General features: G+C 43.9%; 1 protein-coding gene across 1 annotated transcript; it reads right to left on the bottom strand.

Annotated features, from left to right (window-relative positions):
- Positions 1-957: 957 nt before the first annotated feature.
- On the bottom strand, positions 958-22,801 carry LOC119180692 (necdin, MAGE family member). Its single transcript, XM_037431822.2, has 9 exons — positions 22,621-22,801; positions 22,471-22,530; positions 22,214-22,277; positions 19,646-19,725; positions 15,594-15,688; positions 13,758-13,840; positions 9,246-9,288; positions 6,314-6,491; positions 958-1,441 (listed from the first exon to the last, which is right to left on the bottom strand). The coding sequence occupies exons 1-9, from the start codon at positions 22,693-22,695 to the stop codon at positions 1,364-1,366; spliced, it is 756 nt and encodes a 251-aa protein (XP_037287719.2). The 5' UTR covers positions 22,696-22,801; the 3' UTR covers positions 958-1,363.
- Positions 22,802-24,529: the final 1,728 nt, after the last annotated feature.

Here is a 24,529-nt window from a genome sequence, read left to right as displayed (position 1 = left end):
ACCTCATCACGCAAGAAAAAATTCCAGGCTGAAGCAGTCTGGCTCAAAACAAGCACCAAATGAGGATGCCAGATAGAAACAGTATACTTACATCACACAACTCCACTCAAATTGAAGTCATCTTTAAACAAGCCTTTGTTTGCAATTTAAAATTGAACTTTTGGGCATTGAAAAACAAAAGCTAGAAATACAAAGAGGCACAAAACTTATGTAGTCTGTCTCTATCTTTTCAACATACTTGAACATGGTATCTAAAAAGAAAAGAAAAAAGCTAACAGCTCCATCTGTGTCCATACTTTCACATCACTTTGAGAGCATATTTGTAAGCTAAAGAAGTAGAAATAGATACAACACAACATCGCTTTCTCTCCCCAATTTTTTTTAATCGTTTATAAAAGCGACGCATCCTTTATTGAAGCATGCGGAAAAAGAAACAAATTCTGGGCAACAAATTAAGCTTACAAAGGAGGCAAGTCATAGCCATGAAGAAAAAGACTTGAGATGCAATTCCCTCACTGTGGTAGCACTCAACCTATGCGAGACACTGCAGTGAAGGAGACTGAATAAACTGCTATTATGGAGCAGGTTTTTGCCCGTACGCCTAAGTATTCAGCGTGTGCACTAGCGATTCTTGCATTTCACCCTTTTTTGAAATGTACACACACAAGTAAAGTTGAAAAAAAAAAAAAAGATCATTATACAGCTGTACAATACAGCACAGCAAACACTTCAAAGCACCAATCATGATAAATTGACACCACTGCCTGTGTCATGTACTATAAACTGCAGTGCAAGAGTCCAAACCATTTGCAAGGGTTATAGCTGCAGTGCAAGTCTGAAGCCGATAATCACATTTACATCTTTTACCATTAATTCAACCAGCATCATAAAACTTCAAGATTTCGTCAGTCAACGAGAAATGAGGACGCATTCGTGTCTCAAAAGGAAGGTTTTTGCAGTTACATAGGAATGGGCAAATGCTAGTAAATTTGAGGTTTGAAGCATATTTGAAGCAAATGGTGATTTGATCGAATAATTTTTCAATTGAATAGTATACACTAAAACCTTGATATAACGAAACAATAGTCTTGCAACTGCTATGGTGTTAGGAATGTACCTATATAATGAAGGCTGAGTGGATATCAAATATAATATGGGAATTTTTGTCAACACCCAACTTACTTGTGCAAGATTTTTAAAAGTTACAACAAGGTTTGTGAAAACGTAATTTTTTGTTTGGTGCAAAAAAGGAAGCAATTCTGAACAGCAGTACGGCGCAAGTTACAAACAGTAACACACATTTCGTTCTAAAATGTGTTATACCTAGCGCATATATGCCCATATAATGATTTTAAACTCCTTGTCAGTTGGCGTTCTCTGAACGCACAACTTCTTCGTACACAGTCGCCCAGTGTTCTGGTTGTGCTCCCTGGCCCATGATCTGCAGAAACAGTTTCCTTTGTCATTAACACTTAAAGAGACACTAAAATAAACAATGAATCAGCATAATCTAATTAGTTACACTCCAAGAACTCTGCAATCATTCATTAAACCATTAAATGTTAAATACAAGAGTAAATAAAGCAAAGTAAGGCAAATGTATCAGCCTTAAATTTCGAGCCAGAATTTTCGAAGGCGACATCATGAATTTCAATGTTATTTTATATTTTGGTCACATGGCCTCAATTAGGCTTGCTAAAACTTAAATTATTAAGTCTCTGGTCCCCTCGGAGAATAACATATTTCATTTTTATCGATTACTAGAGTTTGGTAGATAGATGCCTTTGAAATTGATGGCGTCGTGGCGATTGATGCGAGGAATTCAAGGTGGTGTCTCCATCCTCATTTTCTTGTCACATGTTTTCCCACTAAACAAGCATCTCATTTAACATGCGGCAAGCCTAGAGGCTCTGGTGTCGCAAAAGAGTAATTTAACAATGGTAGAAAAAAACGTCCCTTTCTTTAGTGTCCCCAAGACTCCGTCAGACGATTAGGTCATACGGGCATATAGAAAAGTTGCTGTCATTAACAAATTCGCACAAAATTACTTGATAGGAACTTCTAGGTTTATAACATTTGGGTTGTTCCCCCATGCCCATGTTTTATCCACAATAAATGCCCTCCCTGGTGCATTTTCTGAGCCCGTTTTAACCGAATGTGCTGGACATGAAATACACTCGGACCCTGCTGAAACAAATGCCACTTCAACGAAATTTCCACACCAACGAACAAATCTTGGTTGCCCGTCAGCAGTCCATACGAGTCAATGGATAAATATTCTCATCACAACCAACACTTTCTTCTGCCGTCCTGCTTCAACAAAATTTCACGATGCAATTCCAGGCTCACATATTCAATGCCATGCAGTAAACACTATCTTGAACATTTTGATAGGTTTTCAGAACATAAAAACACATCGATGAAGTCTAAATCGCGCGTTGACACCATCAGAAACTGCCACTGCTTACTGTATACCGCTTTCTGCTAAGCATGGGGCTGCCATGCTCGAAAGTAATGGCAATGGGACTGCCATGGCCTATTATTATCCTGACCTGTTGACATGTCCCCTCTCCAGCACCCACGACTAGTTCATACCTTGCGCTATTAGGGACGTAACTTATGGGCGGCGTGGTGCTAGTCAGCGCCTGTTCGCTAATGTCAGCTTCAACATTTGTGGTCATATTTCGGGCAACAGAGCACTTACAATGTGTAATTATTACCCATAAATGCAAAATGATTTGGAAATTAATACACTAGAAGAGACTCGAAAATTCTTTGCCATTGGATGGACGGGACACCACATAGGCTGTCCTACACCTCGCTACACTACGTTGGTCAACCAACGTGCAACAAACACTCAATTGCACAAAATGGCTTACTTGACGAGCCCATTTTAAGTTTGCAGAAACAGTCACATATATGCCGGCAGTTCGTCACAGAGAGCAGGCGTTACTCCAGTGCCGCCCTAATTGCTGTAGAGTAACTGATAAACAGGTTATAAGTAACGCTACCGGCAGCGAGCGGTTGAACAAGAGTGGGGACACGCGCTCTCATTGAAACCCTGTTATCGGGGCAGGTCAGGCGTACAGTAGATCGTGGAGACTGCCCTGTTTTTGCCACTGACCTGTTTCTGAGTCATAGGCAATCCAAAGATGAAACTCAGTTGCGTTCATCAAATTTCCTACAATGCCTGTTTTGACGTCAATGCTTTTAGTTCTTTTCCCGCTCGGCCAGGGCTGTTCGTCCACGTTTACAGCAAAATCAGCCAGCCACGACTAGCAGATGATAAGAATAGCGTAAGGCACTGCTCCGCGATACCACGCCTTTATCTCAACGTTGTCCGATGCCTTTCGACGGTGGTCAGCTACTGGTGTTGGTGTGTTGATGCAACTGATAGGTTCGTTCACGAAAGCCGTTGTTATTGTTTCAGCGTGACGTCTTTTCTAGTGAATGTCTTTCCATAATGATCACATTAGTTATGCGATAGTCTGTGGACTGTGGACAGCAAGCCGTTTTATATGCAGTCATGATGCAAGCTTAGGATGTATATTACAAAACACAGCACGGAGTCACTGGTTGAATAAAAATTCACCTAACAGTAGTGGATTGCCAGCAATGACACTAAGTAATGCCCAATGACATTAAACAACGCCCGAAGCCACTGCAGTGCATTGTTGCTACGACTTGCTAGCTATATCCTGAACTAAAAGAGAAAAAAATTAGAACTGGTCCCCATAAATGCTCTTTTAAACATCTGATTAGTAGTTTCAAATAATCGAACATCACATATAAGCAAAGTAACAAATAAATGCTTTGTATATAAGATCTAAATACTACAAATCGCATAGTCCAATCAATATATGCACACCTTTTACATTGCTGTTCATGCAAATTAGTATTTTCTTCTTTTGCTAGCCAATTCCCCTTTACACTTGCTTTCTGCTCTTGAAACCTTTTTTTTGTTTGTTTCCCAATTTTTTTTTTAACCGTGAAATCCCAAACAAGCGCCCCACCCCATCTACAATAAAAGATAGCTGCACGAAATTTGGAAGGAATGGAAGGAGAGGTGTGCTTGCTTCAAGGTTCGTACAGATTTCACAAGAGAAAAATTCAAGGATATGCAAGGACTTTCAAGGCCCCTATAAAAAGATTTTCAAGGCCCTCTTCAATGTGCACTTTTTTTTAAATCCCGAGAATCTTGAAATGGTGCACTTGCAAGGTGTTACATTTATTGCACAAAAAATATATATCAGAATACCAGGAAATGATTCACCGCATGACTAGAGGAATGAAGCAGTACATTGGTACAGATATCTATGTCTATGTCAGTAGGAAGATTGTGTAGAACATTTCTTATTTTTATACTATTCCTCGGTCATTTACCTTCAAAGTGCACATTTTGAATTTCCTTTGTTTTGAGTTTTTTGGCTCATATAGCATTTTTAATGACTCTCTTTATCCCAATGAAAAATTGCACACTTATCATATTTTTTACACATTCCAAAATTTTTCTTTTCGCTCTACAAATAATTTTTTTAAAGAAAGAGCCTATCATTATACACAACTTGGTATGCTGCAATGAGTGCTGGAATACTTTTCAAACTGGCCCAAACTTTCTTTCCGAGACACATGAATAACAACCATTTTCTCGCGGCAACGAAAGAGTTAATGTCCGCGCACAAAGGCTGACACTGCGTTGGACGAAGGCAATAGACATGCAATAGCGATGGGGTGACTGCGCTCGCAGCTGATACTACTTCCGCGAGCAGCGGCGGCGACGTTCTCAGTCACCGACACGATGTGTACAGCGAACGCTGCCTCCGAGACTCACATCAAGTGATATGTTGCCAGCTGCCTAACGAGAGTTGGCTAGATGGGAATAAAAATTGGCAGTTTGTTGGTCGCATTTCAGAACTCTAACAAAAAACAAAAATTGAGCAATGAAAACCATTTTCATGATAACGAATACCAATTCAAATTTAGCCTTTAAAAAATTCAAAGCTTTTCGAGGACTTGTTCCAAATTCAAGGTTCTTAAGGGCCTTGAAAATAGACTTGATTTTCAAGGGCACTCAAAGGTTTCAAGAACCTGTGCACACCCTGCCATTGCTTGGTCACAAAGCGAAATTCAAGATGACTTCAAAACAGCTTCCAAGAAGAATGCCTACCTGTGCTTCTAATGAAATCCTTCGCTGAACACGCACGCACTTACTGTTTTTACTGACCCAGAGGCCGTCCTCATGTGGAATCCCATGTGTAATGACAAGGGGGAAAGACATTCTTCAAATGTTCCTAAAGTTTGTTTCTTCAAGTGTCCCAACAATTTGTCACAACTCAGAATGGAGCCCCGCGGCACTACACTGTAACAGCACCAAAAGATCGTGCGCACATCTAGACTCTGAACATGAGACTCTAAAAACCGCAGCTGTAGAATTCTGTAGCGAAGAGCAGAATAAATAAAAATTATTAAGGTAGACTTGCGATAATTCAAACTCTGATAATTCCAACTTTTGGCTCATTCAAATAAGATTCAATTTCTTGGTTGGCTTTCTATTCTTTCGATGTATTTAAAAGCCTCTTAATTCAAACTCCATCATTCCATTAATTTATACTTTTTGCAGGTCCCCCCACATCAGAAAATATCTGCTACTTTTCCACTACTATTTAAAAATTTGTGTGCTGATATAATCCTAACAGTCTAAAAATGCAAAACAAGCACCTGACGCCTTCAAGGAAAAAAGTTATGCAAATAAACAAACGTTTGAAATGAAGCACACGCATGGTAAACCGTGATGCTTCTCAATTGGTGTAGATAGCTTTGTGCTGAAGGCACATACCTATAGCGAAGAAGCAGTTGGCAATTAACGATTTTTTTAAAAGGTCTGATCAGCAGTAAATGGTCAATAAACTTGTGGACTTTACACTTCTGCTTTCTGTTCACTGCATGCAATTAGGGCTTAAAAACACCTAAAACTTTTTAATGTGTTAAAATCAATGCCCAATCATAATGTGGGGTGTCACTCGCCTGGAGTCATCTATTTGAGAACTTCTGATAATTCAAACTTCTTGATAATTTAAACCAAATTTAGAGGTCACTTATAGTTTGAATTAACGAGAGTTGACTGTAAATGGCGGGAGAAGAGGGGGTGTTTGTTTAGTAGTTTATGATACACCCACAGGTTTGCTCATGTAACACCCTAGCATGACACATCAAACAAGCGAGTACACAAACAAGCCTGAACCTGAACGCTCAGAACATGCCTCAAACCTCAAAACGTCGTGGCAGCAAAGCTTGTCGGTGAAATTGAACGTACCTTGCAAACTATTTCGAGGACAGAGCGCTTCAAGATTTCCTTCTTTGCCCGCACGCCCCAGTGGTACTGATTCAATGGCGGATCGGACCCGAGAACCACCGACTGCTCGAGGTACGCTTGCTTGACCAGCTCTGTGCATATCAGCTTCCTCACATCGCCAAAGGTTGGGTCTGTCACGCTGAAAACAAGAACAAAAAGCATTGCCATGTGCATACAGCCAGCCGAAAAATCCAACCACTTCAGAAATGCTCACATACGGCAACAGATTGTTGAAAGCATAGCAACTAGAAAGAGAAAGACAGGAAGAGACATAGTAAGGAAAAGGGCAGAGAGGTTAGTGCTCACTGGTGCATGCCTCTCATAAAGGGATTCAACTGTGTGCACAAGTGTCCATCATTTGGCATGTCACCAAGTGTCACATTAAAGAGTCGTAAACCACCCCTCAAGCTCTGTGAGAAAACAGGTGCTGCGGAAAGTAGACACTGCCGTGAAAGGCCAAGTCAAGTCATGCGCGGTAAGGAGAGTTTAGAATAAGAGTGCGAAACGACCATTTTTGCAAGTTCACTCTCTGAAGCCCATTCTCTTCGTTAGGCGGGATGCCTGCTGCTTGACCTTGAACAGTAGAGAGTATGCTAATGACAAATAGCCGACATAAATCAAAAGCGGCATTTAGATCATATGCACTTCTCACTATGGGGTGCCTCTGTGTGCCAGTAATGGGCTGCATAATGTGAGAGCATTAGACAGTAGCTGCGCTTGCGCACATGCATCGCAGCAGGAGAGAACGAAAATGTTTCACCAGGCATGTGCTCAACGTCATGGCATGAACTAATGTAATTAGTTGCCCACTGGCTACCGCTCCCTGTGCTGTGAAGCTTCCAGCACGCTTGTCAGGATGAGAAAAGAGAGAAAGCATTTAAACAAATCTCTGCATAAACAAATCTCTGCAATTACGCACGTTCCTGACAGATTCCAGAAAATTTTGCATCAAATGATTCATGAGGCAATGAAGTGATGCCAAGGTCATTTGACGATTACTTGGAAGAATGGACCCTGAAACAGCTTCCTGAGTAACCATACACAGACCTCACCATAGGATGACTGCCTCAGAAATCCCCTGCCACAAAAACTTTTCAGATCCTTCAAGTATAGGCAGTGTTACAGGCAGCCATCGCACCGCTCGAGTAGCAGTGCCTCTCTCCTTTCATATAAAGCGGCACGCGGAAACCAATAAAGACAGGTGAGACAGCAAGGTTTGAGCAAGGGGCAATGTCCATTAGCTGTTTAGCTGCATGAGAAACAAGGGGCCCTCACTAAATATGCTCATGATACTCAGCCTGCCTAGCATCGCCAATGCACCTGAAGGTACATCGACCGCAAAGACCAATCGGAGCACATGAACACCAGCCAGAGAGAGCAGCTGACCAAGCCCAGTGACATACAAATTGATTGATCGATTTGTGGGGTTTAACGTCCCACAACCACCATATGATTATGAGAGACACTGTAGTGAAGGGCTCCGGGAATTTCGACCACCTGGGGTTCTTTAACGTGCACCCAAATCTGAGCACATGGGCCTACAACACTTCCGCCTCCATCGAAAATGCAGCCGCCGCAGCCGGGATTCGATCCCGCGAACTCCGGGTTGGCAGCCGAGCACCTTAGCCACTAGACCACCGCGGCGGGGCAGTGACATATATATTACAGAGCTCTTCATAATTAAGTTCTCTTTGTGACCACACTCCTTTCTTGAGTCCCTACATCCCTTCGCTCCAGCAAAAGTTTGTAAGGGACTTCACAGTTTGTGTGCTCTGCCCGTGAAGCTCACTATTTACTCAGTCTGCCGTGGTTATGCTTCATTATCGTGACTAACGAAGATGCATAATTACCGTATTTACTCACGTAATGAACACACCTCTTTTCTAAAAAATCAGAGAAAAGTTGGGGGCGTGCTTGTTATGTGAGACATTTCCTGCACTAATGAAGCAAAAAATGCAGTAATGGAAAAAAAAGTTTGGCCACTTAGCCCTTCACAATCGACATACGCGTACACTGTCTGGAAATAGTGGCACTTCACTAATGTTTCCTGGTTGAAGGCACTATTTTCTGCAAGCTGTCTCTGCGTCGCCTGCATACTCCATAAAAGTATTTTGCGGCTCTCTTTTCTCGCAGTTGTTTAACCACAACTGTGCTATCTGCTGTGATCTGGAGGGGCGGCCAGAAGTGTGTGCTATGGCGAACTTAGCCAGCTTCGCGGCAACCTCGCATGACGAGCACCATGACGCCGTTTACGTTGCGCCAAGTTACCACCGAGGCTTCAAAACAAACTGCCGATAACAAGATTAACGACAAAATACGGCTTCCATCTCGCTGTTCACATGACAAGTTCCTGTAGAAAAGGTAGCCTATATCTTGCGTTCCAGGAAGTACGGGCAGATAACAAACATCAAGAACAAATTGCCACGGAAGCGAGAATAGACGTCAGACACTACCCTGGCGACACGGCAAAAAATGCCGCGGATTACGCGGGAGAAAAAAAATCCAGATTTTCACTAATGAAGTTGGGGGTGCATTTATTATGCTAATGAATTATTACACGAGTAAATACGGTACCCACAGGATGCGTCAGCTTGGACGTCATCAACCTGCAAGTGCTTTACCAATCATGTAACTGGAGAAAGTAAAAAAAACACACAGAACATTTCTGAAAATAATAATAAAACACCACGGAACGTTCCTGAACTAACAGTGTGGCAGCCAATTGCCCTTCGAAATAGATATCCCATGGTAATGCACTATCAAGGCAATGATATAAGCTTTTGCAACACACCAGCTGCTGACCTGTCAAATGAGAAAGCCTGACCTAGCAAAAGAACCTCACTGAAAAAAAAACAAGCACAAAATTATCTCAAGAAGTAAAGAAAAGACTCACTTTGGGTCAAGGGCATAAAACCTCAGCATTTTCCACAGCGAGTCTGGAGGAAACACAAGCATAGCAATTATTCACAGATCACATCATGGTGCCATGGTAATGTGCCTTGTGGACTGGAGCCGTCAGAAGTGTGGTACACATATGAGCAGTTAGCTCAATTTAGTCATCACCATTCACTTTTGTCCACTTTTGTCCACAGCTGAAGAACGGCGTCTCTTAGCAATCTCCAATTATCTTAAACTTGTCCCAGCATCTATCTTCTACCAGGGGGACAGAATTCTTTTTCCTGGGGGCACCCGAGATCGGCTTAGCCTGCAAAATGAATCTCATAGGCTAGACTGAAGATAAAGCCAAAAATGGGACAAGTGCGACAAGTTTTTTTATTTGTGCTCAGATACGCGATACCCTTCGTTTATTCAAGGTTCAGATGGGTAAATGTAGAGCACTGACTTGGCTGACAAAACCCACAACCCAAGTTCAGCACTTAGAGACAACTGCAGCCCGCAGCTAACAAGCACCTTCTGCCGAGGGGAGAGAACATGTGGCCGTAACGTGGCACATGGGAAGTCTGGCGCGTCTGTGAACTTCTGCGTCATCTCTAGGCAGAATAAGATAAGGCAAACCGCAGATTTTACAAGTTTTGTTACAATGAGGTGCAAACGTATATACTACTCGCTCATAATAATCATAACAAAAGACCGCCAGGCCTGCACGGAACACGCAGCCCAGTCACAGCGAAAGCTGGAAAGGTGGCCTTTCAGAGCCTTTTTTACAGCAAATTCTGGGGAACTGCTACAAGCACACTTGCAGGGTACCCACCATGCCATTATTTATCATAATTTTTGTGTAGTGGGAAGTAATTCACAACGCCATCCTGCGGAAAAATGTGGCGCCCACTACACACTAGCAACGAGTTTTGCTCATTTTTATTTATTATTATTATTATTTTTCTTTGCTGTGGCTGACGACGATGAAGAATTATGCCTGAAGCTTTCGTAGTAGGGTTGGAGCATTCGACAACCCTCTCGTTATGCAATTTGCACTGTGTAACGACTGGTTGTTCCTTTGCTGATCTAAAGCGCTTTATCGCTCATGTTAATGCGATTCATTTCGCAAAATCAAGCCTTCCTAAGGCCAGTTCGCAACGGAGTTTCAAACATTACCATGGCTCTGTGGTAGAATACTGGGCTGGCATGCAGCGGACCCGGGTTCGAATCTCATTGTGTCCTTGGTGTTTTTTATTTACTTAGCTTTTTTCTTATTTTGTGCGATAATGGTTACAGACACCGGCGGTGGCGGCGGCAGACAACTACGGCGCACGCACCCCTTGTGGTGATCTCATAAAAGCTTTCGCTGCAAAAGTGAAATTTCAGAGCACCTTGCTTTTAATGTCGGTTAGAATGTCCACCACTCATATCAGGTCATTCATAAATGCCATCTTACTGCCTTTAGGCGTTGCGCCTACCTTTTCTCATTTTGTGAATTGCTGCGCGATACGCCTATGCTGTAGGCGAGCCTTGAGTGGTAATGTTGGCACCCTTCTATGTCCTTGTACAGTTGTATTGGCACACCATAATTTGACAATTTCATTAAGAGCGCCAGCAAAATGGCATGCCACACAGTGACACAATTTTTTAGCACTGTTGCCACGAGAAAGCCATGCTGTTCATCATACTACCACATCTCGTGCAAATTTTTGTTATTAATTACTGAAATATTAATTACTGATCAGTATCATCCAATACACAGACTGTTATGAACTCCTTCGTGCATTCATTATTACATCGCAATTGTCCTGATTTAATATGGTAAGCACAGTCAATTCTCATCAGTTCATCAGGGCTCAGATTTTGATCAAATAACACACATGAGAATACTATATGAAAACGTCGAAGACAGTCAAATCAGCCAACAAGAAGTTGAACGTATCTTATTTTTGGGCACGAGACACTTCTGAATGTGTGTGCTAAGCACTGTACTCAATTATACAATTCTGGATGTATACTACCGTATTTACTCGCATCATCCTCGCACTCGCATAGCTCTCGCTGCCCCCCCCCCCCCCCTGAATTGCCCAACGAATTGTTTTTTCCAGAAGTACCTAATTATTACATGATAACGCATTAAAGCCCCTAAAACTTCGTAAAGTAGTGATGTACGTGGTTATTCACGCGCCTACTCTCTTTTTTCCCTCCTCCGACCTCTCCGAGGCCGGCACCACGTCGGTATTGGCCAGATGCCGTTACATGGGATCGCTCACAGTGTTAGTTTTTTTACGATCACTCGCGACTGCCATCTTTGCTCTGGAGGCGCAGACTAATTGGGGCGCAGTGCATCTGTTTTGACGGATACGAAGTTGTTCTTCCGTGCGCGCTGCGCTGTGAAATACTTTTCACCCAAGAATGACGGCACGATTTGTCGCCGTGAGTGGTTGTTGCGCCTTGTGATAGAGGTCGCAGTTAATTGCGCAGGACGTCGCAATCTCTCACTGAGGTTTCATTACCGCTAATGCAAAGTTTTTTTTTCCCTCGATACATGCTTATGTGCTTTGCTTGTCGTTATGCACCAACTTGTTTGAGTTCGCGGTACTGGTTTGTGCGCTTAGAATGTACGCGGAAAGACGCTCGAAATTGTGATTACAGAACATCAGATATTTTGCGTTGCTGTCCTGAATAAACAAAACTGGAGTGCAGCAACTCAAATTAAGTTTGGTACTCTCCATTGGATTTTGTTGCGTGCTCATATATTTTAGAGCAAATCGCTCTCAGTGGCTGTTTTACATAGACCGATCAGCCGGGGGACTCACGATGCAAGGGCATGCAGCTACGCCAAGCGTGCATGCCTTCGAATCATTGGGTACGTGCATCGTTTAGAAACCTCAGACATACGTGTCATTTCGTGTGATAGTTTATTTGCTGTTTCGTGTGAAGGTTTATATCCGCATGTGGAGCTCTCGCGAAGTAATCACGTATGGTGGCACACAAGTTCATTAATACGCTAGCTCATTCTTTAGGCGATATAGTTCATATGTGAGATACGTCCACAAGGCGCACTTTTGAAACATGATTGATGCGCCTAACCACTTCACGAAACAACCACAGCTGTCCAAATGTATCAAATACGCGCCTTCTGACACATTATTAGGGCTTTATATGCCTCATCAAATGCTAAAATTGGCCGTCAATAGCGCCAACGCGAGTTGTTTCAGTAGATGACAGTCCCTGTGAATGCTCCCTGCACGTATTGTGTACCCTGTACACGGTGAAGCTTGCACCACCACTGCGCTAAGACAGTCGCACTGTCCCTTCGAGCGCTATCGTGCCAGCTAACAAAAAGGTTAACCATAGCAGCCGCACATGAACGTTTCAGTGATGTCATTTAGAGTGTAAAGCTTATTTGGAGATGTGTTTAACGATGGGCCAAGAAAAAATGGGTGTTTTCACTAATGATCACATTTTTACGTTTATACTAAAGGGTGATGCACACAAAGTTGACATTCGGTCACTGCAATGCCGAGTGACTCGATCTAGGCCTGATCACAAGTACGCGTTGCGCGTGGCACTAAACAGAGCTGATATGGGCTGACCCTACACTAGTTAAGATAATTTTAGGATGAGTTAGACGACTGGCGCGAATGCTCTCAGCGCGCTGCCTGCCGAGCAAGTGCTCTCTTCGTGAAAGGGCGTCTGCTATGCAGAAGCAATGCAGGTGGCACCACATTTTAAATGCGAGTGTGAAGAAGAGGAGACCGAGGAGAAACAAGAGCGGAGGAGGAGAGTGTCACTACTTTACGAAGTTCTAGGGGCTTTATAACGCACCACAGCCTAGCGCCATCTCTTGAGCATCATGCATACTATCAATGCATCGAGCCTAAATCCAATCCAAACTAAAAAGGCAAGTGAGCGTTGCGGCGTGTTAGTACTAATACATGCATTGTGTGTATGTAGTATCGTTGTGTCTGTACTGCAGTTACACGATAGGTATCAATACCGAAGCTTCACGGCTGCTTTCAAGTTTAAAGTGATTGATACAGGAAACCATGAAAACAGGGCCGCAGGCACGCGATTGAGAGTCGTCAAATTTTGTGTTCGCTACTGGCGAAGGCAGCATGAGCAGCTGAAAGCCACCAACAAAACGCGTCGGGTCTTCCGTGGACCTCAGATGGGGAAACACCCACAGGTTGAGGCAGCACTTCTTGATTACGCCAAGGGTCTGCACGTGAAGACCCTTGAGACAGTGGCTTTAGTGTCTGCAAATATATCTTACTTTGTGCTGAACCTATGGTTTCATTAAGGTAGGCCTTGGTTAGTACTCCTCAAAGGTTGTCAGTTGCTAGTTTGAGAATCCCAATTTGCGGCCGCTTTGTTTTCTGTTTTGCTTTGTATGTTTTCGCGGTAAATTTTCTCGCGGGATTCTCGCACTTCCCCCAACTTTTCATCAGTTTTTCGAAAAAAAAAAGTGCGACGATTAGGCGGGTAAATACGGTATCATAAAACAAAGAAAAAAACATACCTTCACGAACGGTTCCATCGTTCATGAGGATAAGAGCCAAGACAATGATTATGAGACCCTGCTTTGCAAGATCTTTGTCACTCCTGAAATTTACGAAACAATAAATAAGATCATCAACCGCGTAACTTGAAATTTGGCCCACAACCTAAAAAGCAAGCATGCACTGTGTTTGCACAGGAAAAAATTCCAATTTAGAGCAGTTTTTCCTGTAGCACACAATGACAGAAAATCTCAACGAACAACAGGGACGAGAAGGCTGAAGTTAATATGGAAGCAGTTTTTGGAGCAGCACAATCTCACGCTTGCGGTAGAACATTGATTTGGAGCAGTTAGTGTGATTTTAATATGTCATCTTAGGAGCCTGAAAAAAAAATTGTGGCAACTTGTGGAGACAAGTACACATTCTAATTAGAACACACATAACACTGAGACAGCTTTTGAATAAAGATTATTTGCAGATTATTCCCAGGTACAAAATAAACTACTGCATTATATACCACATGACCTATTCTAGCCAGAGTAAAACACAACATGTGAAATCATAGAAAAAATGTTCTGCAAACTACTAGGTTCACTTGATGAAAATTAAAAAAAAAAGAAAAGTGAGAAAGCATGTCATTTTTGACAAAATAAAAATTTAATTGCATAAGAACAGTAGCTACATTACAGTAGGCCGTTGCTCAACAACAGCAATACGATTTAGCAGACTACTACTTTGGCTTCTTGTATGTCTGCGCTTATTTAGCTTTTTAAGCTTCCCTAGGCCTTCCTGTAAGTCAGTTTTACTCCTTGTCAGGAGAACATCATTGTAAGCACCTTTAACTATCTGCTTGGCCATGTGGCTGGAATAACATCGAGTGTACCGCATGCTTTGAACAAGAAACAACAATAGTGTGTGCTGCGTGCTTCTGAAAAGCAACAACAATAATGGCATGAATGGCAATAATGGCAACAACATGGCAGTGAATCACTGAATAGTGATTCACTGCCATGTCGTGCGAGACCACCTTCAAGAGTGCAGTGTGGGGGCCGAGAAACTTCGCCGCAGTGACATACAAACTAGGGGAGTGTACAAACGCACTTCGCGTCACTCCGCTGCCGCCCTCTCGTGCCACTCTACTGGAGTATCGCAGATACGCGTCGTATGCCGGAAGCTGGTTGTCGCTGCATTCACGCAACATGATTCTCACCTCATACCTGCACGGTGTGGCACGTAACTGCACGAACACTACTCTCGTGGCAAATGCGTGATCGGCACCGTCAACATGAAAATCATGGGAACTGGATGATGACGCTATATACAACAGAAAATCTGAGTCAACCCCGGCATGCATGCCAGAGCTGAGCAAGTGGAAGCCGCATTCTCATGGAGTGGCACCAAATTTTCGGAGGGGCGGGTCACGCATATTTACAACAGCGCAGAGGAGATTATGGCGGCACCATAGAAGCCCTCATTAAAAAGGTGTATAAACGAGAGACGCTTGGGCACGTCTATGTATTTTTACAGTCTTGTTTTCTTAGTATCCATACCTGAAAAGTCATGTCAACTAGGCTTTTTCTCACTGTAGCAGACGCAGGCACAGAATTTTTGCTTTCGAGGCTGTTCTGGAGCAGTTCGGTTCAAGTTTTGCAAACTTTTATGCTTTTGCAGAAGCTTGGCACAGAAAAACGGAATCGCATAAGAAATGCGCAATGTGCGCAATGTGCGCAGCTGTCTCACCCTCGAATAATATGCATATTTTTTGCAGTACGAGGCTATCTGCCACTCTGTTTCATGTTCCCTTTTATGAGGATGGCACCTGTACAACTTGCAGCAAGGTCGAAAAGTATGCTTACCTTCTTAGGAACTGACTGTAGTCAGAAAGGTCGACTTTGCTGACAAGTATCACTGAGCCTTGCTTGTCAAGCTCAACCATATCGTAACCAAATACCTGAGAAAAAAAAACTACATTACACAAACATGTTCTCCTGTAATCTGCAAGGAAAGTGACAACCAACAGCGAAAGGTGCACGGTATGTTTAGCAGTCCCAATGCCTCTGCAGACATGCCAGAAGCATTTTTTTTAAACCTGAGGTATGGCTAAAGCTTGAGAAAACGGAAAATAACTCATACAGTTGTTGACAGCTCGCCGTGTAAAAAATAAGCCAGGGATATAAAAACCTAGGTTCGTAAGCAAATACATAGTCAGTTGGTATGGGCACCCAATCACTACCATTTTTCACATGAACATGGTCATTATATGGTCGTCTTTCGTGCAGCTGTACCTCAACCAGTGCAAAGGGAGTTGAATATTTCTCTGGCTGCCGCGGAACGCCAAGCAGCAAACAAAAAGAACATTCGACAACAGATTTATTGCTGTATCTCTTCATAGAAATATCCTAGTAGTAAAGCTGCTTATGAAGATGTTCTGCGATAATTCACTTTGTATAGGCAAAGACTACTTCAGCATGCAAATATCTGTTTGCTTTCATACACTATAGGTCAGGATCATTTTTTTAAACTAATCGTTTATTTTTAGACTATTAAACTAATAGGTTTAACTTACAGTTCAAACTAAACTTCTACTGTCATTAAGTATTCAAACATAGGTTCAATGTCAAAAGAGAAAGTGCATCTCACTTTCAAATTTCATTCTCAAGCCCCAGCATCTCAGTGTAAGTGGAACATCACGAATTACAGAGTATTTTTTAACGTGTTGGCCATATACTGGTTCAGCAAAATTTCGAGAGATTTGCAATGTAGCCTGACTTGATTCCCCTCATAGCTCCCTTAGAACCCAATGCAACTCGTTTTAACTAGCAAATATCCAAACTGACGAAATTTTGCTGATATGATCGAAACCCAGGCCAACTTGTCAAGTTGGATGTGGGAACTTTTAAGGTATCGCCGCCACCTCCCCGCATTTTCTTGTTTTCAGTCTCCGCCACCCCCCGCATTTTCTTGTTTTCAGTCTTGTGAAGTGTTACTACAAAAAAAAAAAGAGCCAGGAGTCCCAGGAAGACGAAAGCTTGCAATGAAAAAATCGTAAACAAGAAGTGTGGGCTGGAGCCGACATTTCGACAAGCGGACTTGTCTTCTTCGAAGCTGCAAATGCTTTCGTCATCCCAAGAGTTATCTTGTCAAGTACTTTGGCAAGTGTTATCTTGTGTTGAAAAGGTGATTCACTAACACAAGCAAAACCAACTTTCTCTATAGCCGCCCCTAACATAGCGCACCCAAACCTGGACAAGGAGCAATCTAAACGCACATGGTGCTTCTTCTGTTCAAGTATTGATACGCTACACTAACAGCGGTTAATGTGACTCAGTGGCAAAACCAATGTGCAACCCTAATAAATTGCTCTTCAGTGTTCTTTTAAATCATGCATCCTGTCGGGCTCTCAAAATTGTTGCGCAAGAAGTGCCTTGCATTCTACACTTAATAACGAGACCACATAAGTTCTGTCACATGGTCTTTGACTCATTCACAGTAATACCTCGTTTATCGAACTCGCATATCTCGAAAAATGGGCTAATTTTCTGTGGCACCGAACATATTTCTAAACGCCCCATGTATATTTTTGCCTTTATTTCACTATTTTTGGGTCGAGTTGCGGATAACTTAAAATCTTGACTGGGTGTGGAGCGAAAATTCCGCCGCCAGACTATTTCACAATTCGCATTATGCTGCCATGCCTGAAGTCCGTCAATTTTTTTATTCTTATTTAGCCATGCCTGCCACCACGATAATGCTTTCAGCGAACGCTAAGTGCGCGAAGTCTCAGCCCAACGACATATCAATTTTGTCAAGAAACCCTGCGGCACGTCATGTGACAAACGTGCTGAGCAGGGAAGCCATCTGCCCATGCTTGGCGTAGTTTGTCTCGTTCACTATGTCAAGTGCACATGATTTTCCCTGAGGCACGATTTCCATTCATCTACACAAACCACACGTTACGAATTTTTCCCTGATTGTCGGTGCAGTAGTGCTCGTGATTTTTCCCTGAGGTGCGACTTGTTGTTCATCTGTGCAAAATGAGCTGTACAGATTTCTCGCTGACTGTGAGGAGTGGCAACTTAGCGAGAGTGCGGCGAGCATGGCGTCAAAGCAGCAAAAGTTAAGGAAGAGAAGAAAGGGAGGCCTAATAAAATCAAGCATCGCGCAGGGATTCGGCATCCCTTTGGCCACGCTTTCGACGGTGCTGAAAAACAAGCAGAAGATGCTGGATGGATTTCAGCACAGCTTCTCCAGCCAGCGTAAGCGGGTTCCAAGGTCAAAGAGCCGAGACGTTGAAGCGGTGTTGATGTTATGGCTGTGAAATGTCAGAGCAGCCAACCTTCCCGTCATCACAACAATAATGATGGAGAAGGCACACATTCTGGCTTTGCAAACAGGGCGCACGAACTTCAGTTGCAGCAGTGGCTGGTTTGACCGCTTCAAAAAAAAGGAACAGTGTGGAGTCCAAGCCGGTGCACGGTGAGACAGTCGACGCAGCCACTGCAGACAATTGGTGGAGCAGCCGGCTCGCTGAGTTGTGGGAAAGTTAGGCTGACAGAGACATTTTCAACCTTGACGAGCCAGCGCTTTCTTTTATAAAATGTTGCCGAGCCACGCCTTGACACCCAAGGGTGGAGCGTGCTCGGGAGTAGAATAAGAGAAGGACATGGTCACTATCCTTTTCGGGACAAATGCTGCAGGTAAAGCGAAACTGCCGTTACTCATAATTAGCAAAGCCCTTAAGCATAGGTGTTTTAGAAATGCACGAATGCCAAATAGCGTTATCTATCGCACGAATAGAGTAGCGTGGATTAGTGCTACTCTTTTTGAAGAGTACGTTCGCACTATAGATAACAAGATGGCCAGCAAAAACAGAAAAGTTCTGTTCAGTGTCCGCAACCACCCAAGCGACAGCTAAATAGAGAATTTGGAGGCAGTGACAGTTGAGTGTCTACCAGCAAATATGGCATCTGTTATGCTGCCGATGGACCAAGGTGTCATCGAAGTGGCCCGAATAATTTACTGAGAGAGCATTTTCTGCAGAATTTTATTGTCTTATGAAAACAGCAAAGGCTACGAAATTGACCTGCTGGGAGAAGTACACCACCTCAGCAGCGCTTCGCAGCAACTTCGCGCAGCAGCTATGGCCAACTGCTTTGCGCACGCTGGCTTTTCGCGTGCCGCCAGTTTGCCAGAAGCAGAGACGACAGGCTGTGACGAACTCTATCAAGAGGTCATCAAGCTTACGGTGCCGGTAACGGTGCCCCCGAAAATTACGCAAGTTTTCTGGAGTACACGCTGTGTGAGCAGGATGTGGCGGTGACCGGAGCAACGACTAACGCCAAAATAGTTGAAACGGCCACTAATGTAGGGGTCGGCGATGACGAACCACCTCTAGAGGTGCCGATGTCTTCCGGGACAAGAAATTTGCAGAGCTTGCTTCGAAATAAAGTAGAGTGCAGCGGCAGGGAAGATCGACTGATGCGATGCGTCAAGCAGTTGGAGCACGCCTTCCTAGGCCCGAGTACGACCGCAAAGCAGACGAGCATTTGGCAGTTTTTCCATGTTAAATACTATGGCAGTGCAGCCAAACCCAGCCGATTAAGTCTTTCGTAAGTTACTTTTTTCTCTATTAAACCTGCACGCGAAGAAAGGTTAGAGACTGCCGCTAAAAAGCGGGTAAGTAGTAGTGATTTTCCTGAAAAGCGCTCATTTTTTCCAGCGATCAGCGCAACTTTGCTCATCTCAATAATCTGTTTATCTAGAAATTCTCCTAGTTATTACGACTTCGAGTTAACGAGGTATTACTGTACCATTAAAAAAAATGCCCCGGTCATGGAAATGCAATCGCGATAAAATACCAATGCAGAACACTTAACGGCGATGGCATTTGCTCGCAATTCAGACTTACTTCGTCAAGTTTCTTCTTAGCCGAGGCAAGCACACTGCGCATTACTTTTCCACTGTTGTTCAGGACATGCTTCTGTATGTCTGAAATAAAGAAGCACACATGAGTGTTAAGACATACCACATGGCAAACCATTTCCCCGCAAGCTGACAAGGTAGAAAAAAGTTTTCTCATTTACATGTTTACACCATAATGCTACAAAAAAAATGCATGAGTTTTTGAGAAATAAGCTTTGCAGTTGAGCGAAATCTTATCATTGTTCGGGATTTGAAACCAGGACAAATATCTTTCAATAGGGTTCGCCCGCCATCATTCAGTTGACTGGGCAGTGGCATAAACCGCCATGTGGTGTCTGGGGGTTCCTGACTCTCCAGCCTTTTCTTTAACGACTGTTAGTTTTAAGTGTGTACTTGTGTTTCGCACCATTCAGCTGTGTCAGGCTGTATGAAAAATCTGAACCGGTTTCTGAGAAGACTGAGCAGCACAATGCAAATATGTGAGCTGGAAATCAACACTAGTTTAGAACTTTTATTTCAAACCACTACACACCACTACACATTAGACGCCAACCACTACACCACTACACATTAGACGCCAAATTGCCCGCTTAGCTTTTATGGAATCCCTAATTAAGTGTAAGACTGGATTATCACCCACTCCATTCATTAGTCCGTCCACCACGAGGAAAACACGACACACACATAGCCACAGTTTATCCCCATTCTTTGCCCGAACAAATACCTTTAAGTTTTCATATTTTCCACGCACGGTAGATGACTGGAATAAATTGCCAGAAAGAATTTTTAGTGGAAATTTTATGACAGCCCTACACGATCATTTTAGAAACTTTTAATTACTGACGTTCGGGTTTTTAGCAATGTTTCTTGAAGTTGTGCGTGATTTTCTAGTTTTATTTGGATTGAAACCCTGCTATGTTTGTGCGAAAAGTCGGTTTCACCGTGGCTTGTTTATTTTGTAGTCCCAAGTGAATTCTGCGTTTCGTTGCTTCATTGTTTTTGTTACATTGCATTGCATTGTATGTGCGTGAACATTCTTTTTTCTGCCCGTCCTGCTTGGACCATTAAATTGGTCTGCAGTATTGTATAAATAAATAAATAAATAAACATTAATTTAATTTTTATATAATTAGAAATGAGACATCTATACAAACAAAATGGCCGCCCTGACGATGCCTGTCTCTGAGACTCTGCTTTATTTACGCCACTGTAACTGGGAGACAAGAAGACCGCAGCGTACCGGCACATTGGTAGACTGCTCAAAGCACAGGAAGCACACCGGGCTTTACCAGAAACATAGCCTTGCAGTTGAACCCAATTGAGAGGAGGTGCCGTTCCAAAGGTTCGCCCAAGTGCAGCTGTTATACCGTCGATCCGCACCAAGTGGTACAACATTGAAATTGCTTAGAGCTGCTTCTCTGTTCCGAAGCAGTGCGAAGAGCTAGCTGGTGTCATCATCTAGGGACCTGCCCTGGGCCACAAACAACTTGTTTAATAATATAATTATAACAACTGGTGTTTCACGTGCCAAAACCACAATATGATTATGAGAAATGCCGTACTGGAGGGCTTCAAAAATTTTGTCCATGTGGTGCTCTTTTATGTGCACCGACATTGCACAGTATAGGATCAAACCAGCAACTTTCGGGTCAGCAGCCGGGCCCCCTGACCGCTACACTACTGCGGCGGACCACAAACAGCTTGCGGGAGGACTTACAGCGTGTGGGACTTCCCCCCAGCAGTCTGCTAGACCTACAGAAGTTGATCTATGGTCCGAAACGCTGCTCTCTTCTAGACTTTATGCATGATGCGATGCTGGACAATCATGTAATAATAATAACACAATTCATGAGATTTAACATCCCCAAACAACTATATAATTGTGAGAGACGTTGTAGTGGAGGGTTCCAATATTTTTAACCACCTGTTGTTCTTGAACGAGTGCCTCCATCTAAGCACACAGGCCTCTCCCTTTTTGCCTCCATTGTAATGCGGTCCCCAAAGCCTGGATTCGATTCCGCGATCTTCGGGTCAGCAATTTTGTACATGTTTTGAAGCCTCCAGGAGAAACTAACACAGTAAAATTAAACTGTACTTTTTAAAGTTTTATGCTACAAGTGTGAGGGTAAATATATATATATATATATATATATATATATATATATATATATATATATATATATATATATATATATATATATATATATATATATATATATATTTCATTTTGTACATGCATGCCATATAGACTAAGCAGAACTAGAACTGGTTTACGCTTGCAAATATGACAGGTGCGTCGCATGTTAGTACCAGTTTAGCAAAATAAAAATGTTTTGCATCGAAGGTCCCCAAAAAAAGACTATCGTCTTACTGTCATAACTATAACCTGTCATAACTCGGTCAGTTCATTCTTCGTTCATGGGTCGTCTAACTGCAACGCATTTGAAACTATGCGGTGCGAACTGCGTTTCGATTGGGTGCGTTAGTGTTGTGCGTAACCGCGTTCTAGAAAGCAACTCATGAGCGATCTTTAGAAAAATTAGAAGGCCCGCACCTTTCTTCTTGATAGCCTCCTTGTGCTGGTCCGAGATCAAAAGGTAGTAGACTGTGTCATTAACCTTGAAAAGACGAGAAATGCAGCACTTAGGTTCATAACATTTCACATTCCGATATACGTAACTGAGCCAGTAGAATATGGTCGTATAATGCTCGCGAATAATTCGCAGAAAAGCGGTACATGCACCGTAGCATCAGCCGATTAGCCGTGACGCAATACGTTTAAAGCGCTACGCGAAATTGACAGTTCCTCACCATACGTTCAAGATCTTCCGTAGATACACTGGACCCGCTTTTCTCGGCATCTCCGCGTTTCTGAAATAAGAGAGCGGACAAATGTAACTCATTGACGAAGAGCAACTCCCCAAGTAATGTCTTCTCTGTCAAGTCAAATTGGTGGCTTACCGCGGATGACTGCGAAGACTTTGGGAAACTCAGCCTTGACTGTGTCAGCCTGGCGCGTTTCTTCGACTCTGCCATCCCGTACAAGACAAACGAAAATAACACAACGGTACGAGTCGCACTTCTTTTCGCGCACTCGCAGACACTTGTTTCTTTTGAGACGGGTGCTTAGCTTGCCGCAGGGTTGCCAGGTTCTCGGAAAGCAACCCGCCAAGTTCAGGCCCATCAGTAGCCCCCAAAAAAAGCCAAACGTAACTCATAAAAATTGCCCAAAATAGCCAAAGAGAAGAAATACAGATAAAACGCCTTTATATATTACAAAGTGAGGCAAAGCGAGTTCACATACGAAGAAAACAAATATGCAATGTATTAAGAGACAGATCAAGCACTTGAAACAAGTACAAGAGGAAAAATGTGGTTACATGAAAAACTTGTGTCAGGATAAGTGAGAGTTCCCTCCCCAGTGAGAAGCAAGCTGTGTGCTGTCTCGATCATGGAGGAGAGAGAGAGAGGGGAGACGCAACTTTATTAAAAAAAAAAGAACGTCCGGCGAGTTGTTCAGGGATCTGGGTACTTATCCCCGCCTAGGTATTGGCCACGAGCCCTTGAGCTCTGGCGGCGGCCTCGGCCCGCTGGGCAGCCCACAGTTGGTCTTTGAGGGTATGACTGAGCAGAGCACTCTCCCAGAGCGTTCGGTTCGAGGCTGCGTCCCCGTCTGTAGCCCCACCTCTGCCACACTCTCATAGCATGGTTGCCCTGGCCTCGCAAAACTTACAGCGCAACGCATAAAGCTCTGGTTAAAAGAGATTCAAGATCACCGGGTTTGGAAACGTCTTAGTCTGCAGCTGTCACAACGTGACCGCCTGCTTTTTGTTCAGTTTTTGGTGTGATGGCGGAAATTTGCGCATGGCCGATCTGTAACGCTGGGTAATATCTTTAAAACTGCATGGTGAGGCGATCCTCCTACTTCCGTTGCTAACCCGACGTCGCGGCCGGGGCGGTGGCGGTGGCGGCTCCGTCCATATTCCACGCGCTTCCCGCACAGCCGCAGTGCACGTGTCGGGACCCCTACCGCACACAAGCAGGGGCAAATAAGCCAATTGGTGATGCTGCTGAGGGGGGAAAAGCGTCGCCAACTGACTTTTTTAACCCACTTAAGTCAGTTGGCGACGCTCTTTCACCCTCCGCAGCGTCGCCAATCGGATTATTTGTCCCCCACTTGCGTGTGGTAGGAGTCCCGGCACGTGCGTTGCGGCTGTGCGGGAAGCGCGTGGAACGGTTCTAAGCGCTTCCCTCACAGCCGCAACGCACGTGTTGAGACTTTTGCCGCAAGCAAGCGGGGGACAAAGAAGCCAATGGGCGACGCTCTTTCACCCTCTGCTTGGGTGCGGAAGGTGTGCCGGTACGTGCGTTGCGGCTGTGCGGGAAGTGCGTGGAACGGCCCTAAGCCCTCGAGCCGCCCGGTGCGCCGCCTCGTAGACGGTGAGCGAGGAAGTGTGGGCAGGTGCCCATAATACGTAAATATCCCTATTTCCAATTTTGACCGCAAGTAAAATTCGTAACGCCTCGGGAGACACGTGGCCGTTGGCGAAGTTGCGGACTGCCGTCTTAGAGTCGCTGATAACCACTTCGGCCGTTGTGGTGGCCACTGCGAGCGCGATAGCCACTTCCTCTGCTGTCTCCACGTGCTCCGCGCGTACCGTGGCGCTAGTTTTGCAAACATTCTGGTGATCTATTACGACGGCCACGAAGCCGCGCCTGTGCGCATACCTGGCCACGTCCACGAACGCTGCCTCATTACAATTTCCATACTTTTTCTGTATGTCCTGTGCTCTTTCACCGTCTACCCCTGTGGTATTCGGGGTGCATGTTCTTCGGTAAAGGAAGGATGACCAGCCTATCCCTTACGTTT

This window comes from Rhipicephalus microplus, chromosome 10 (assembly GCF_043290135.1).
Source record: "Rhipicephalus microplus isolate Deutch F79 chromosome 10, USDA_Rmic, whole genome shotgun sequence".
Classification (NCBI taxonomy): Eukaryota; Metazoa; Arthropoda; class Arachnida; order Ixodida; family Ixodidae; genus Rhipicephalus; species Rhipicephalus microplus.
This window is presented reverse-complemented; position numbering and strand designations above follow the sequence as displayed.

Excerpts from the sequence above, each read along its gene's own strand:
- LOC119180692 (XM_037431822.2), bottom strand. The coding sequence starts at position 22,695 with ATGGCAGAGTCGAAGAAACGCGCCAGGCTGACACAGTCAAGGCTGAGT. Across the intron at positions 19,726-22,213 it reads GGAGGCTATCAAGAAGAAAG|ACATACAGAAGCATGTCCTG; the intron begins GTGCGGGCCTTC and ends TCTTTATTTCAG. Across the intron at positions 9,289-13,757 it reads CGATGGAACCGTTCGTGAAG|ACTCGCTGTGGAAAATGCTG; the intron begins GTATGTTTTTTT and ends TGTTTCCTCCAG.